General features: G+C 40.6%; 1 protein-coding gene across 8 annotated transcripts in view; it reads right to left on the reverse strand.

Moving 5' to 3' along the window:
- kiaa1109 (KIAA1109 ortholog) overlaps positions 1-18591 on the reverse strand; it is a 449716-nt gene that overhangs the window by 394175 nt on the left and 36950 nt on the right. For all 8 annotated transcript variants that reach the window (XR_013497649.1, XR_013497648.1, XM_078211413.1 and 5 more), the window contains exons 3-5: positions 6538-6655; positions 1444-1560; positions 968-1046 (exon numbers count right to left, since the gene is read on the reverse strand). Coding sequence is in view for 6 of the 8 variants with exons in the window: in XM_078211413.1 (XP_078067539.1) it covers positions 968-1046; positions 1444-1560; positions 6538-6637 (296 nt within the window). In the remaining 2 variants the exon portion in view is untranslated. The remainder of the gene's footprint in view (positions 1-967; positions 1047-1443; positions 1561-6537; positions 6656-18591) is intronic.

The following is an 18591-nucleotide window of genomic DNA, read 5'->3' on the forward strand; positions in this document are numbered from 1 at the left end:
AAGCACAGGCAGCTCAACAGGATATAAAAAAACAATAGTGATGGAATATCCACATTATCTGGTCTATAGAAGTAGGGTAGTTGTCGCTCATTGTACAAGTAAAAGCTAAGTTATGTCTTGGGCAACTTATCAATCACTTCCTGGTGGACAGCACAGAGCGTTAGCAGCAGAGGTTTGTATCATAAAACCAAAAATAAAAATCAAATTCCATTGGATGCCAATGCTTATCTTTTAACCTCATACTCTCGCTCTCTCATATTGAATATTATATACAGAATCATCTGAACCACAGGCAGAATATCTCAAATACTGAGCACAAACGTTTATTCATACTACATGAGTATTCTGTTCCAGGCTTTACCAAGTACAAAAATTACAGTAAATGCGATGCAATATAAAATAAAGATCAGTCAAGACAGATAAGGGGTACAAATTTCAATATTTCAGTGAAGTAATACTCATCCTAATCACCACCCCAAGACTGGGCCAATGTGATGTTCAAAGCAATGTCTACAGCATAGTAACATGGAGGTTGCAATACAGAAAAATAAGAACAAAATTACAATATTTTTTGTTTAAAAAAAGGAGTCCACAACAGAAGCATCACATCCACTTTGCACTCTGTATATGCAAGTGTCTGTAAACAATGGGCAGAATTCTCCGATCCCCCAGCTGCGTGCTTCTCGATAGCAAGAGGCGGCGCGCCATTCACTGATAGTGGAATTCTCTGGTCCCGCCACTGTCAAGGGATTTCCCATTGAAGCAACCCCACGTTGTGGGTGGGGGTGCTGCTGCTGCTGGCGGGACCAGAGAATGGCTCGTGTGAACGGCCAGAGAATTCTGGCCAATGTCAAGGCAACTGTCTTAGTGTAACGTGATTCTATCCTTCAGTTCACACTGCCTCAATTCAAAGGAAATTTATGTTATAATTGTTTAACTTTTAGTTTCCATATGAATCAGCTCTTACCTGATAGACACATCTTCATTGATGTAATATATTTCACGAAACATTACCTTTCCAGATAGTACAGAGAATGAAAACGAACCTATTTGAAAGGTGCACAATTAATCAGCTTATCTAATCCAGTGGCATCAAAAAGTTTGTTAAACAAACTATGAAGGAACAACATTTTACTTATTTGTGTTCACAAAATATATGGCTCATATTTGAATAACAATGCTCAAAAGTTTTGTTGCGAATTGTTTCCCAAATGTAAACTGATTAGACTTGAGGAGATAATTTATAGATATTCTAAAAATACTTTTCTATAATCTTTTGAATTTTACCAGCTTACGCAGAATGACAAGAAACAGTATATTCCCAATGAAAGAAAAATCTATTTGACCTGACACATGGATAGAACAAAATAAATGCTAATATTTCCTCTGAATATATCCTCAAATTGCCTCTGTGCAGATGATGATCTAATAAATAAAACTTACCAATGTGGACATATCCATTTTTATAGAGCCTGTTGAGAACCAGAGTCAGTATCAGTCCTAAATTACGGGAATTGTAGTAAGTCAGATAAATTATCCATCCACATGATAGGATTGTGGCTGTAAAGAAAGAACTTGCATTAACCAAGCGCCTTATCATATCACTCAGAATTTTTTATAACCAATGAATTACAGCTCGAAATGGATAAATGCAGTGGACAATTGAACACAAGTCCCACAAAAGCAAAGGATGGCACCAAAGACCATCTAGCATTCGTTCAATTCTACTCTGGAACATCAATAATGCTTACGTGCCCAGCTCATTGGACAGCACTCAAAAACTTACTCAGAACAAACAACTTCTGAGATGTTATAACAACCATCAATTTGCTATTTATTGATAAAAATTCAAGAAAATATGTTGCAATATGCATGTAATATGTGTAATTGTTTTGACATGCAATGTTGAGAAAACGGTTATATTTATAAAGCGGAATCATTTCCTGCAGGTATTTTTTAAAAATCAAATCTCAGTTCTGTTCTTAAATTTAATCTTACAAACATCTCTATAATCATTTAGGATGACTATCAAAGTAATTTTATACTCATTTTAAAAAAGTCAAACTTTTTTTGTTCTACAGATGCCTCAATTAATGATGATTTGAGGCATACACATTTTGTAAATAAAAAATAATCTAAGGGTCAAGACACAAACTTCCAGTCCTGAGGTGTAATTTCTGGAGTGAAAATTTTAGTAAACTAGTTTTACATATTAGGCGAGGTAGAGTATTAGAACATTGGTAAGGGGTACTCAACAATTGTAGTGTATTAATTATGGGATGTCACAAAAAAAAGGAAAAAAAAACTTTTACTTGTGTCATAATTTACCTCACGTGAAAGGTACTATGATATTGCCATCTGAAGTGCAAGCAGTAATTGCTCATTCATCACTTCACTTAAAATATTAAGGTACACAAAGCCATCTTTCACATGGTCACCAACTGTCTCGCAATAACTGCTCAAGCAGCCATTCCTGCAGAAGGTACCAACCTGAAACACTAACCTGCTGAGTCTTTCCAGTATTTTCTGTTCTTATTTCAGCTATTCTTCATTTGAGATTAGGTAATAAGTATTGACAGGGTTGTTTATCATGGAGGGGATCACCACCCAACCCAAACCTATTTCTCTCACCACCCCCAACTTCTTCTGCACCCACTCCCACGCAACATGAAAAATTCAAATCAACTATTGCAATGCAGAAGGGAACATAAATAAAGCAACAGACAAAGAAACTGAGAATAATCAAAAGGTCAATGCTAAAGGAAACATTGCTCATTTTCAATTCAATTATAATTTTAAGTCAAAATCAAAGTATTAATCAAATAAGCTGTATTTATTAATCCAGAAACTTCCAAATTTTCCTCAGTCAAAAGTAATTGAGACCTGTTAAAACAGTAATATATTGCATACATATTTCATTATAAATCTGAAGTAAAATAGTTCTCTGGTTCTCTCAGTGGCATCACAATCCAGAAACATATTCCAATCCCATACCTAGATGACATGCCAGATGATTAAAATTCAAAGCAAAGTTAATTTCCTCTGACAGATTACAGGTTCAAATCTTTAGTTATTTCAGGGTATCGTTAATGCAAAACCTAGCAGTCTGATTCACTAACAGAATCTGAAAGGGGAAGACCTCTCACTGAGAACTTGGACAATCATTCTTCCCACTTGGATCTTTGTATCCTCACTGGCTACAGGGGAGGTCCCAGAGGATTGGAGAATAGTCAATGTTGTTCCTTTGTTTAAGAAGAATAGCAAGAATAATCCAGGTAATTACAGGCCGGTGAACCTTACATCAGTGGTAGGGAAATTATTGGAGAGGATTCTTCGAGACAGGATTTATTCCCACTTGGAAATAAGTGGACGTATAAGTGAGAGGCAGCATGGTTTTGTGAAGGGGAGGTCGTGTCTCACTAACTTGACCGAGTTTTTCGAGGAAGTGACAAAGATGATTGATGAGGGTAGGGCAGTGGATGTTGTCTACATGGACTTCAGTAAAGCCTTTGACAAGGTCCCTCATGGCAGACTGGTGCAAAATGTGAAGTCGCATGGGATCAGAGGTGAGTTGGCTACGTGGATACAAAACTGGCTCGGTCAAAGAAGACAGAGGGTAGCAGTGAAGGGTGCATTTCTGAATAGAGGGCTGTGACAAGTGGCGTTCCTCAGGGATCAGTGCTGGGACCTTTGCTGTTTGTAATATATATATATATATAAATGATTTGGAGGAAAATGTAACTGGATTGATTAGTAAATTTGCGGGCAACACAAAGGTTGGTGGATTTGCGGATAGCGATGAGGACCATCAGAGAATACAACAAGATATAGATCAGTTGGAGACTTGGACGGAGAGATGGCAGATAGAGTTTAATCCGGACAAATGTGAGGTAATGCATTTTAGAAGGTCTAATACAGATAGGAAATATACAGTAAATGGCAGAACCCTTAAGAGTATTGATAGGCAGAGGGATCTGGGTGTACAGATACACAGGTCACTGAAAGTGGAAACGCAGGTGGAGAAAGTAGTCTCGAAGGCATACGGCATGCATGCCTTCATCGGCCGGGGTATTGAGTTTAAAATTTGACAAATCATGTTGCAGCTTTATAGAACCTTAGTTAGGCCGCACTTGGAATATAGTATTCAATTCTGGTCGCCACACTACCAGAAAGATGTGGAGGCTTTGGAGAGGGTACAGAAAAGATTTACCAGGGTGTTACCTGGTATGGAGGGCATCAGTTATGAGGAGACGTTGGAGAAACTTGGTTTGTTCTCACTGGAATAACGGAGGTTGAGGGGGTGACCTGATAGAAGTCTACAAGATTATGAGAGGCATGGACTGAGTGGATAGTCAGAAGCTTTTTCCCAGGGTGGAAGTGTCAATTACTAGAGGGCATAGGTTTAAGGTGCGAGGGGCAAGGTTTAAAGGAGATGTACAAGACAGATTTGTTTTTACACAGAGGGTGCTGGGAACTCATTGTCAGGGGAGGTAGTGGAAGCAGATACGATAGTGAGTTTTAAGGGGCATCTGGATAAATACATGATTAGGATGGGAATAGAGGGATATGGTTCCCGGAAGGGTATGGGGTTTCAGTTAAATGGGTAGCATGGTCGGCGCAAGCTTGAAGGGCCTGTTCCTGTGCTGTAATTTTCTTTGTTCTTTGTTCTCTTTGTTCTTTGATTTCGGATAACCCAGTAATGGGAACCCTCGTGTTCCTAGTTGTATGCATAGCTAGTAACTTATCAGAGTTTAATAATGGCAATATATGTGTTTGCTCATCATTTTCTCTGCATATACTGGATACCCTCAGCTGTGATGTGGAGATGCCGACATTGGACTGGGGTGAACACAGTAAGAGTTTTAACAACACCAGGTTAAAGTCCAACAAGTTTATTTGGTAGCAAATACCATTAGCTTTCGGAGTGCTGCTCCTTCGTCAGATGGAGTGGAAACCCTCAGCTGTGCCAGTCTGTGCCAAATTTTTTAGACCCCTGAAGGATGACACTTACTGTGCAGCACATACAGAAATGGTTACTTGGACAGAGTGGAATCTAAATTTGAGCATGGTTCACCATTTGGTAGTGGTAGTGGCGGCAGTTCAATGTACAGCTATTTCTGGGTGCTAGATCTTGAACCTAACCTGTAATTGCAACATTGTCCTAGTCATCCCTGCTGGTTGCCTGAAATCATCATTGGGCCAATTTAAATCTGCAAATAAGAGGACTGTGTCTGTTTTAGGACCATTGTGCAAAATGCTTAAAATTCTTGTTGTTTCGATTCTATCATTGCTTAAACAGTGATATTTAAGAAACTGCTGAAGGCAACTAAAGGAATGGCAGATAAAGCTAAAGAAAGTTTTTTACTTTCCCTTCCGTCGAGCATGGAGGAACAGAGGTCCTCTTGCAAATTCCAAAATAATACTATGATTCACTACCAGCCCATATGCAGTCCTCTTGCATCCCACTCCTCCATGTATTGAAGCTTATTATGCTCAGTACAGTAAGAATTCGGTCTTCATTTCTATATTTGTCAGGCAGTGGAAACAATCTTTCTCATTGTTTACCACAGTACAGTGCCCCAGGTTTCACGCACCAATTTACTGGCTGCTTTTAATCAATAAGTTCCTGCCACTGCTTTGCTTGGTTCTGCAGAAAATGCAAGGTCCCACATCCACATCATCTCTCCCCGTAACTCCAGCCCATGTTCCATTATCTCTCTCCTCCGAGCCCATCACCTTCTCCCAAAATGCCATCCCTTCCCTTTCCCAAGCCCAAATCTCTAATTTGTTCCTCAAACAAACAGTCTCCCCATCCCCGTACCCCTAAATGCTCCTTCCCTCTCCCCTCTTCACCTTCTGGTCACCTTCAGCTCTATGGCTGCTGGAAACAGTAATAGTTTTAACAACACCAGGTTAAAGTCCAACAGGTTTACTTGGTAGCAAATGCCATTAGCTTTCGGAGTGCTGCTCCTTCGTCAGATGGAGTGGATATCTGCTCCAAAAGCTAATGGCATTTGCTACCAAATAAACCTGTTAGACTTTAACCTGGTGTTGTTAAAACTCTTACTGTGTTTACCCCAGTCCAACGCCGGCATCTCCACATCATGGAGACAGTAATGTCAGAGCAGAGGTAAGCACTACTTTTTCTAGCTGCTTTTCAAAGCCTCTGAGTTGAGTGCCACAACTAGGAAAATATGGCAACATGAGGAGCAAGGCACCTTGGATTATACGGTTGACGTGTGTTCCAGACTTTTTAGGTAATTGGAATGTATCCCTAGAGAGGAACAGTAGTTTCACTTTATGCCAGGCAAGTAGACATTGCACATAGGCACGCATGAAAAAAAAGTTGAGAGGGGATATCCATCTCATTGCCATGGAATGCAAACAGCCACCATAAGCAGCCACCATAAATAATTCACTAGTAGTAGAAACAATAAATTCATTTGTGAACTAGTCAAATTCCAACAGGTGAAATAAAACTGGGAGAAAAGATTAAAAATAAATTAAATTAATTTTATAATAAATGTAAGCACTCACCAACAAAAAGCCACACAACATTAGAATTGTGCTCTGTAAGAAAACCTTCCAAATCTGTAAGGGATGGGACAATGCTCTCATTTTCTCTTGAATGGTCCATTATTATGTTAAGTAGGAGCTGCGAGGAGGAAGAATAAAGAAACAAGTGAGGCCTTTTAGCATAACTGTTTTAAAGAACATAGAGTTATATTAAGAGAGATGTTCCAGAATTGAGCACCTGCTTCACGCCAGTATAGTGAGGGATGGGAAATAACAAAATCTCATTGCTGTATATACGGTTTCACATATTGTTGAGGAATCAAAGAGTCAACAGTTGACCATGCTATATATTTTTCAATATCAAAATATAAGATCACATTGACAAATTTGAGAATTATCCAGAACTACAGGTAAATCCTGACCCTTTGTCAAAGCTTTGGGGTCATCTGGACTCGAAACGTCAGCTCTTTTCTCTCCTTACAGATGCTGCCAGACCTGCTGAGATTTTTCAGCATTTTCTCTTTTGGTTTCAGATTCCAGCATCCGCAGTAATTTGCTTTTATCCACTGTTTTTAGGTAGGACCATTTTACCGGAAATGCCAGTTTTACGAATGGAAGTGATCAGATTGTAAACTGACAGTTACGTATGCTGTGGCACTGGCTGTTCTCCTCAAACACGTTAAATCACTTGAACACATGCTTCCCTATTCAATAATCAGCATATTTATTACTCTGAATCCACTATTGTAATTATGCAATCATATACAGTAGGCTACATCTTTGTTAATGAAGGAAAAACACGAGGCTACATGTTTTATTTTTCAATGTAATTAATATCTTTGTGTATTTTACTATAATTCTTATGGGTGAACTACACAATACCCGTTTTAAGGAAGGTCCTTTTTTACAGAATGAACTCAGCCCTGACCCATTTCATAAAAAGGGTATTTTCCTGCACTTGAGCACAATACAAAATTTCTAGAGCTAACTCTGCATGCTGTCTGGTTAGCTTATTAAGAAGTTTAACAACACCAGGTTAAAGTCCAACAGGTTTATTTGGTAGCAAAAGCCACACAAGCTTTCGGAGCTGCAAGCCCCTTCTTCAGGTGAGTGGGAATTCTGTTCACAAACAGAGCATATAAAGACAAAGACTCAATTTACATGAATAATGGTTGGAATGCGAATACTTACAACTAATCAAGTCTTTAAGAAACAAAACAACGTGAGTGGAGAGAGCATCAAGACAGGCTAAAAAGATGTGTATTGTCTCCAGACAAGACAGCCAGTGAAACTGCAGGCCCAGGCAACTGTGGGGGTTACAAATAGTGTGACATGAACCCAATATCCCGGTTGAGGCCGTCCTCGTGTGTGCGGAACTTGGCTATCAGTTTCTGCTCAGCGACTCTGCGCCGTCGTGTGTCGCGAAGGCCGCCTTGGAGAACGCTTACCCGAATATCAGAGGCCGAATGCCCGTGACCGCTGAAGTGCTCCCCAACAGGAAGAGAACAGTCTTGCCTGGTGATTGTCGAGCGGTGTTCATTCATCCGTTCTCTCAGCGTCTGCATAGTTTCCCCAATGTACCATGCCTCGGGACATCCTTTCTTGCAGCGTATCAGGTAGACAACGTTGGCCGAGTTGCAAGAGTATGTACCGTGTACCTGGTGGATGGTGTTCTCGCGTGAGATGATGGCATCTGTGTTGATGATCCGGCACGTCTTGCAGAGGTTGCTGTGGCAGGGTTGTGTGGTGTCATGGTCACTGTTCTCCTGAAGGCTGGGTAGTTTGCTGCGGACAATGGTCTGTTTGAGGTTGTGCGGTTGTTTGAAGGCAAGAAGTGGGGGTGTGGGGATGGCCTTGGCGAGATGTTCGTCTTCATCAATGACATGTTGAAGGCTCCGGAGGAGATGCCGTAGCTTCTCCGCTCCGGGGAAGTACTGGACAACGAAGGGTACTCTGTCCACTGTGTCCCGTGTTTGTCTTCTGAGGAGGTCGGTGCGGTTTGTAAGTACTTGATTAGTTGTAAGTATTCGCATTCCAACCATTATTCATGTAAATTGAGTCTCTGTCTTTATATGCTCTGTTTGTGAACAGAATTCCCACTCACCTGAAGGGGCTTGGAGCTCCGAAAGCTTGTGTGGCTTTTGCTACCAAATAAACCTGTTGGACTTTAACCTGGTGTTGTTAAACTTCTTACTGTGTTTACCCCAGTCCAACACCAGCATCTCCACATCATGGTTAGCTTATCACAGATGTATTATAACAAGAGGCAAATCAAGAAGCTGTAAGTCCTTAAAACATTGAGTAAACATGGACCCAGAGGGCTTTGGATGAAGACACAGACTGCATGTTTTGAAGTCTAATAGAAATATGAGATAGTAATTCAAAGGGAAACAGCCTTTAGACTCCCCATAAAGACCAATAACTTATCAAAATAAATACAAATTTCCCAGTGAGTGTAATGCAAACAATTGCACAGCAAAATATTCACATTTTAAGACTTCTACTGCAACAAATTAAAATCAATTAAACATTCAAATAAAAGCAAAATACTGTGGATGCTGGAAATCTGAAATAAAAACAGAAAATGCTGGTTAAACTTGGCAAGTCTAGCAGCATTTGTGGAAAGAGAAACAGAGTTAACATTTCGTGTTCACATGATCCAAACATTACTTAGGCAACTAATACTTTAAAAATTTTTATTCCATTCGTAAAGTTACCATGCCAGTGCTTAGAGTAGACTGTAATCCAATCCTTGCTAGCTCCAAAAACCAAATTCAAAATCCAACTGGATCCAATTCAGGTCCCCGCAAGAGAGACAAACAACATCTAAGCTGAGAAGATAAGGCATTGCACCCCATCTTTAATTTGATCCACGCTTAATCTTAGCCAAAAGACCAAGAAGCAACTCATACATTAAACTGCTGAACAGGTATTCCCTAAGAATTCCTCAACAATCATTTATACAATATACCACATGCTCAGCAGAAATATACTCTGGTGTTTAAAGTCCAAAAGCTCCTTCCAGTTTTCATAACATATTTTCTCCCTTTCCCAGTTTTGCCCCAAAACAGTCTCTTTTTGTTGCTTGGCCCAACAGCACCTGTTGTGGGTCTTCTTTCCCAAATCTCTTTAAACTGACTAAGTCAGAGTCTGGGCACAGCAAAGCCAGCTGTCTCTTTCTGTACATCCAGGTATTTAAACTTGCACCCTACTTTCACTAAGTTTCCATCTCTTTAACAAGTAGATGTTGCCTCCAAGATGATTTAATATGAGATCACATGGGCTTGTTTCCAGGTAGACATCTTAGGAGGTCATAACCTCCTCTCCAAAGTACTCCATAATTAATTAAAGAAGACAGTTTAAAATATAACCATCGTACAAAGTCCAGTGTTTGTAGCAACAGACCATAGCAGCATTGTTCAGAGATTGAATAATTGGGACGAGGTAGAGAATGGAAGAGCGAGGGAGGGGGAGGGAGTGGAGGGAAAGGAGCTTGGGGTGGGGAGAGCAAGCAGGGTTCAGGTATTTGCATTTCAGGCTTTGAAACACCAACTGCAAGATATGGACACAGTTTTAAGTTTCTCGGAGGGGTCTTACACAATCTACAGTGATTTAGAAGGGAGGATTTCCATTTCATGAAACAACAGTATGTGTACTGAGTCTATATCATTGGAATGGGCTGCAGCTGAACCAGGCTGGGACCAAGTACCTAACATTAAGAGTAAAAGGATTTGTAAAAAGGACTAGAAAATGCACAACGTTCAGAAATGTTCACAACTCCTCAGATACTGAAGTAGTCCATGCCCAAATGCAGCACCACCAGGGCAACATTCAATCTTGGAATGATAAATGGCAGGTAACATTTGCATAATACAAGTGCGAGGCAATTACCATCTCCAACAAGAGAGAATCTAACTGTCTCCTCTTGACATTCAACAGCATTACCATCACTGAATCCTTCACTGTCAACATTCTGGTGGTTATCATTGGCCAGAAACTGAACTGGAATAGCCATAAAAACTGGATGCAAGAGTAAGTCAGAGGCGAGGAATTCTCTGGTGGGTAACTCACCTCTTGGCTCCCCAAAGTCTGTCCACTGTCTACAAGGCACACGTCAGAAGTCTGATGGAATACTTTCCACTTTCCTGGATGAGTGCCGTTCCAACAACACTCAAGAAGCTGGACAACATCCAGAACAAAGCAGCCCACTTGATTGGCACCTCATCCACCATCTTAAAGATTCACTCTTTCCACCACCAACGCAAAGTGGCAGCAGTGTGTACCATTTACAAGACGCACTGCAGCAACAAACCAGAGCACCTTTGACAACACCTTCCAAACCTGTGACTCCTACATGTTAGAAGGACAAGGCTAGCTGGTGCATGGGAACACCACCATCTTCAAGTTCCCCTCCAGGCCACACACCATCCTGACTAGAACCAGATTGCTGTTCCTACAATGTCACTGTATTAAAATTCTGGAACTCCCTCCCTAACAGCACAGCGAGTGTACCTACACCACATAGACTGCAACAGTTCAGGAAGACGGTTCACCATCACCTTCACTGTTAGGGATAGCCAGTAAATACTGGCCTCATCAGCGATGCCCACATTCCATAAGTGATTTTTTTTTTCAATGAGTCAATCACACTGTCAAAAGCAACAGTAAAAATTATAGTTTACTGATTTTTCAAAAAGGATTAACAGCAGGGTTCGAGTTACAGTAATGTAGATACTCGGGGTGAAAAAAATACCAAAATAACGAGAAGTAGTTAGTTTCAGCAGGTATGACAAGAAAGAAACTTATTAAACAGTGCGAAAGAGACACCATCAGGACCATGCATACTAACATAGGCTGTATAAGAAATAAACTGAGTGAATTAGAGGCTGAAATGGTGTATGACATGGTGGTCATCACTGAGACATGGTTGCAAGCTGGCCATGACACTGAGCTAAATGTTCTAGCACTTCAAAATGATAAAGAAACTAGAATAGGAGAAGTGGCTGTCTTGATTAAGATACAATCACAACATTAATGAGAGGATGTGCGCAAGAGAAAGCAATCAGAGTCTATAGTTAGAATTAAGGATTAGGAAGGGACTTAAATGGGAGTTGTTTACTGAAAGCACCCGAAGTGTCAGAATGTATTATTCCAGAGATAAGACACTTGAAGCAAAAGTGAAGTTGTTTTAATGAGAGGCTTCAATTTTCATACTGCTGGAAAAACACACTAGCTCAGATTAGAAAGGTAGTAAAATCTGGCATTCAGAATAGTTTTCTGGAGCAAATGTTTTAAAACCAAGAGGGCAGGCTATATTGCATTTAATAATGACTAATGAGCTATATTTAGTTAATAATCTAATTGTGATCATAAGATGATTGCATTCAATATTAGGTTTAATAAATGAAAAACTTGAGACAGTTAGATAAATCAATTTTGGGCAGGCCAACTTTAATGGGGTCAGAGGCAGCAAACCTGGTCACGCTGTTAATTGGTAAAACTACAGATGAAGATTGGGAAATGTTTAAAAAAAGCTTAATGCAGGACCTTAGGGCAGTCTGCTTACCAAATAAAACAGCCATGGTTAATTAAAGAGGTGAAAGGTAACATTAAACTTTGTATGCACTTTCTTCAGTTTCAAGAACAGTACAGATCCAGGGAATAGTGATAGAAAGAACAGCAAAGAAAGACACTAAAGCTAGTAAGAACTGTAAAAAGGAATATAAAAAGTAGCAAGATTTACAGAAAGATTTCACAAGTATATTTTAAGAAAAGGGATAATGTGGATCCTTCAAAAACATATGCAGAAAATGAGGAAATGGCAGACAGAATAATTTATGTCAGTGTTCACAGTTCAGGAAGAAAATAATCTACTTAGAATTTCAGGGAAACAAATAATGAACCAAGGACTGGAACTGACTAATGTTACCATAAGCCAGGAAACAGACCTGCTTAAAAGATTGGTTCAAGTGGGAGAAGACAAACAGGAAAGATAATGTATACACACTTGAATTGGAAGAAAGAGTCCTTCACTGAGAACTACAAAACAAAACTGCAGCAGATGTATTTCAAGCAGACAAGGCAAAAAATAGATCAGAGTACTTTTTAAAATGGTACAAACAGGAACAGCAAAGGTCCAAATAGATTTTTACACTTACATACATACAGATCCCCAAACTGCAGTTACAAAAAAAACCAAAAAAACAAAATAGAACATTAGCAGTTATAACTAGAGAGCTGGAATATAAAAGTATAACTACAACTAGGCAAAGCCCTGGTTGGACCACATCTGGAGTATGAATGGCTAGAATTCTGAACACTGCACTGGCTTGGTCACAGAATAACAACACCAGGTTAAAGTCCAACAGGTTTATTTGGTAGCCGGCATCTCCACATCATGACTACCATCGACACCGCAGCTACCAAATAAACCTGTTGGGCTTTAACCTGGTGTTATTAAACTTCTTACTGTGTTTACCCCAGTCCAACGCCGGCATCTCCACATCTTGGTCACAGAAGACAGAGGGTGGTAGTGCAAGGGTCTTTTTCCGGCTGGATGCCTGTGACTAGTGGTGTTCCGCAGGGCTCTGTATTGGGACCTCTGCTGTTTGTGATTTATATAAACGATCTGGAAGAAGGTGTAACTGGGGTGATCAGTAAGTTTGCGGACGACACAAAAATGGCTGGACTTGCAGATAGTGAGGAACATTGTCAGAGGCTACAGAAGGATATAGATAGGCTGGAAATTTGGGCAAAGAAATGGCAGATGGAGTTCAATCCAGATCAATGCGAAGTGATGCATTTTGGTAGAACTAACGTAGGGGGGAGCTATACGATAAATGGCAGAACCATAAAGGGTGTAGATACGCAGAGGGACCTGGGTGTGCAAGTCCACAGATCCTTGAAGGTGACGTCACAGGTGGAGAAGGTAGTGAAGAAGGCATATGGCATGCTTGCCTTTATAGGACGGGGCATAGAGTATAAAAGTTGGGGTCTGATGTTGCAGTTGTATAGAACGTTGGTTCGGCCGCATTAGGAATACTGCGCCCAGTTCTGGTCGCCACACTACCAGAAGGACGTGGAGGCTTTAGAGAGAGTGCAGAGGAGGTTTACCAGGATGTTGCCTGGTATGGAAGGGCTTAATTATGAGGAGAGATTGGGTAAACTGGGGTTGTTCTCCCTGGAAAGACGGAGGATGAGGGGTGACCTAATAGAGGTGTATAAAATTATGAAAGGCAGAGATAGGGTGAACGGTGGGAAAATGGAGGGATACAAAAGAATGGTCTAGTTGGGGCCAGGGAGCGGCACGGGCTTGGAGGGCCGAAGGGCCTGTTCCTGTGCTGTATTGTTCTTTGTTGCACCTTAGACAGGATATATTGCAGCAAAGATTTACCAAGACTGCTACCAGGACTCCAATGGTTAGATTATGAGGGGAAATTACAAAAATGTTTATAGAACATTAAGGGGCAATTCAACTGAGATTTTTGATGAACTGATAGGATGGTGAGAAGTTCTTCAGAAGCACTTCCACATCTATTATTGAAATATTTTCAATTAAACTAGAATAACTTTCAAGGAGCTTTTCTCCAGAACTATAGAAATTATTAATTTTCTTTTGATAATATTGCCAATTTTTGCAGATTGTCTATTTAAAGCAAAAGTCGTTTTGAAAGAGATGTTATAGATATGCTAATTGGTTATTTTACAGTGTGCATTACTGTTATTAAAAATGATTCATACTACTACAATGACAATACCATATTTTCTTTAAACCGCCTATGATACAAGAAGATCGCAAAGAAACAGGTCATGCAACTCTGCATAGCATTCATTTAATGAACAGGAAAGCTATTAAGAGTTCAATCCCATTACATTGAATTTCATTATGTATGAAAGAAAGTCAAGTTGTGAGGTGTTAGGAAGGAAAGTTCACTTATCCCAAAATAGTTTGCCTGCACTGACAACCCTTGAATCAGAACTCCCACCTTCTTGGACCAGTCAGCTTATATTCCCATACATCCAGAATATCTCCTTGGGAAACACTAGTAACCACAGCTTCCATGCAAGCTTGACAGTCCAGTCAATCATTTTATTCTGTGAAACCACACTATCAGCTATAAAATGTGCTAATACAACATTTTCCACAAATGAGCAATTCTCTGGTTATAATATAGCTCATAACACATGGACATTCTCGTTAGACAGCTGAACAGGCACAGAGGCCCAATGCAAGGGTTGCAACTCACTAATATGAATGGAGCACGGGAGAAGCAAGATTAAAGTGTATTAAGTATGCATAGAAGTCTCAATTTTGGAGGGTGAAAGACCTCAACAACTGGAATTATATATTTAACCAACACTGCAGAAGTTTTCCGACAAAAAAGATTTTCCTGTGAAAATAAACTTTTATGTTGTCTTGGATCTCTCCCTGCCCGAGTTCCAGGACTCTGCTTCTCTTCACTTACCTGATCAGAAGAATTTACATGCGAGCACAGTGAGTAGTTGCAGTCAACATGTTCCCTGCACTTCCAACACTTTAAAATGTGTTTTGTTTAAAATTAGTCTTCATAATGTTTCAACTGCTGTTAAGCAGACCCCATGTTGACTAACACCAACCCTTAACTTTCCTCACACAGTCAGGTGGGCGGTGAAAGGCAGATGTTGATGATTGCAAGATACAAGTACTGAGAATGATTAAGATGCACATGAGCATGCAGTTGAGTGGAAAAGAACTAACCCAACTCACCCACTGAGAAGCAGGGGCCTGAAGGATTTATCTTGCAAACCTGCTTTGTTCACTGCAAAATGAGGGGCTAAGTTTGGAACTAGGAACACTAGCTAACTCACCTCCCTGTTTCTATTTCCAATGCTATTCGCACATACTGCTAGCTTCAATTATTTGTATTTGGCATGGCTTACTCCAATAATGATGAAGCAGCAGAAAACACAGATCATTCAAAATTGAAAATTCAAACTGGCAAACCCAGAGGCATAAAACAGGTTAGCAAAGCCAAAAAATCTCTCAAACCTTAACAAATTTATACAGGACATAATTATTGTTCAAGCTGGGCTTAATCACACTCCTGAATTAAATATGGAGGTTGGGAGGGAGTGAATGTCCTTGTCATATGATGTTTTCATTAAAACAAACAGAATTCCAGTAAGATTATTGCTTCAAATAAGTGAATATTTTAAGCATTATGGTTTCTAGACTTTCCTCTCCTTTAAGAAAAGACTCCACCACAGCGTACTGAGAACATTATCTATAGGCTGACCAGATAATTCATTGTAAGAAGTCTCACAACACCAGGGTTAAAGTCCAACAGGTTTATTTGGTAGCAAAATCCACTAGCTTTCGGAGCGCTTGCTGCTCCTTCGTCAGGTGAGGCTCACCTGATGAAGGAGCAGCAAGCGCTCCGAAAGCTAGTGGATTTTGCTATCAAATAAACCTGCTGGACTTTAACCTGGTGTTGTGAGACTTCTTACTGTGTTTACCCCAGTCCAACACCGGCATCTCCACATCAGATAATTCATGGCAAACAGGATATTTAGATTAAAAGCAAAATACTGCAGATACTGAAAACTTGAAATAAGAGCAGAAAATGCTGGAAACTCAGGAGGTCTGGCAGCAACTGTGGAGAGAGAAAAAGAGTTAACATTGAGTCCGTATGACTTTTCTTCAGAGCTGAAGAGAGTTAGAGATCTGATGTATTTTATATTATTGAAGACAGGGTAGAACAGGTGGAGCAAAATACAAGGTCAGGGAAACGTGGGAGTTCAGGAGAGATATGATAAAGATGTCACGAATACAAGACAAAGGGAGCAGTAAAGACTAAAGGAAGTGTGAATCGTGGTATAAAGGTAAGATACCGAAAGTGTTAATGGCGGTACAACGGTCTGGGCTCTGTAAAAGTAAAATACAAGAACAGGTTATAGGCGTGCATGCGCGTTGTGCAAAAAATAACATTTAAATAAGAGTGAAATGGAGGACAGAGTTCATATTCTGAAGTTATTGAATTCAATGCTGAGTCCAGAAGGCAATAAAGTGCTCAATCAGAAGGTTAGGCACTGTTACTCCAGTTTGCTTTGGGCTTCACTGTAATACTATGAGACCAAGAACCAGAATGTGAGTATGAGAGCAAGATGGTGAATTGAAATAGTAAGTGACAGGAAGGTCAGGTTCATGCTTGAGGGCTGAATCAAGGTGTTCAGCAAAGTAGTCATCCGGATTGTGTTTAGTGTCCCAAATGTTGAGGAGACCATACTGCGAACAGCAAATACAGTATACCAAATTGAAGGAAGTGCAAGTTAAATGCTACTTTACCTGGAAGAAATGTTTTGAGCCTTGAATGGTGAGGACAGATGAAGGGGCAGGTGTTAGATCTTTTGCGGAGGGAATGTACCCTCCAGAATGCTGACAGGCGAAGTGAAGGATGAGTTTGGTGCCGGCATCATCCAACAAATAGAGAGGATGCGGAGTGGAAAAGAGGAATCCTATCATGGTTCTGGGAGGGGCAGGAAGGATAACAGCATAGGTAAGGAAAATGGTTCAGACACATTTGAGTGCTCTGTCACCCGGGTTGAGGGGGGGGGTGTGTGTGTGTGTGTAGTCAAGGTAGTTATGAGAGCCGATGGCCCGTAATGAACTGCTTTGCTGGATACCTTTACTCAGCCCACAAGCATGATCTTCCTGTCACTTGACATTTCAATTCACCAGCTTGCTCTCATGCTCACATTTTGATCCTTTACTCCTTGGCCTGCCAAAGTGTTACATGGTGGCACGGAGGCACAGTGGTTAGCACTGCTGCCTCACAACACCAGTGACCCGGGTTCAATTCCAGCTGTGTGTAATTGTCTGTGTGGAGCGTGCACATTCTCCCTGTGTCTGCATGGGTTTCCGCCGGGTGCTCCGGTTTCCTCAGTCCGAAGATGTACAGGTTAGGTGAATTGGTTATGCTAAATTGCCCCTTAGTTCCAAAGATGTGTAGGTTAGGGAGAATTAGCGAGATAAAAGTATGGAATTACAGGGATAGGGCAGGGAGTGGACCTTGGCAAGATGTTCCGTCGGAGGATCGGTGCAGACTCGATGGGCTGAATGCCCTTCTTCTCCACTGTAGAGATTCTATGGGTTCTATGATTACAGTGAAGCCCAATGCAAACTGGAGTAACAGCACCTTATCTCCTGATTAGGCACTTCACAGCCTTCTGAACTCACTATATTCAACAACCTCAGACCATGAACACGGTCCTTCATTTTGTATTCCGCCCCAACCCTATGCAAGCCTTTCTCAAGTTTTTCTTTCAGACAGCACTGACAACTTTTTCTGCTATGAACACATTCTACTTGAATATAAACAGAAAATGCTGGATAAACTCAGCAGGTCTGGTGGCATCTGTGGAGAGAGAAACATGACCCTTCTACAGACTATTTTGCTTTTAAAAGTGCTGACCCTTTTTTCTACTATTAACATTCTGCTATTTTCCTTTCAGACAGCACTGACCCCTATTTCTGTTATTAACACTGACGCTATAGTTAAGAAAGGCCACCAACGCCTCTACTTTCTCAGGAGGCTAAGGAAATTTGGCATGTCCACTACAACTCTCACCAACTTTTACAGATGCATCATAGAACGTACCCTTTCTGGATATTACAGCTTGGTATGGCTTCTGCTTTGACCAAGACCACAATAAACTACAAAGGGTTATAAACGTAGCCCAGTCCATCACGCAAACCAACCTCCCATCCACTGACTCTGTCTACACTTCCCACTGCCTCAGAACAACAGCCAGCATAATCAAGGACCCCACACACCCCGGACATACTCTCTTCCACCTTCTTCCGTCAGGAAAAAGATACAAAAGTCTGAAAACATTACCAACCGACTCAAGAACAAGCTTCTTCCCTGTTCCCATCAGATTTTTGAATGGACCTACCTTATATTATGTTGATCTTTCTCTACACCCAAGCTACAACAGTAACACTACATTCTGCACCCTCTCCTTTCCTTCTCCCCTATGTACAGTATGCTTTGTCTGTATAGCATGCAAAAAGCAATACTTTTCACTGTATACCAA

This window comes from Mustelus asterias, chromosome 1 (genome assembly GCF_964213995.1).
Source record: "Mustelus asterias chromosome 1, sMusAst1.hap1.1, whole genome shotgun sequence".
Lineage (NCBI taxonomy): Eukaryota > Metazoa > Chordata > Chondrichthyes > Carcharhiniformes > Triakidae > Mustelus > Mustelus asterias.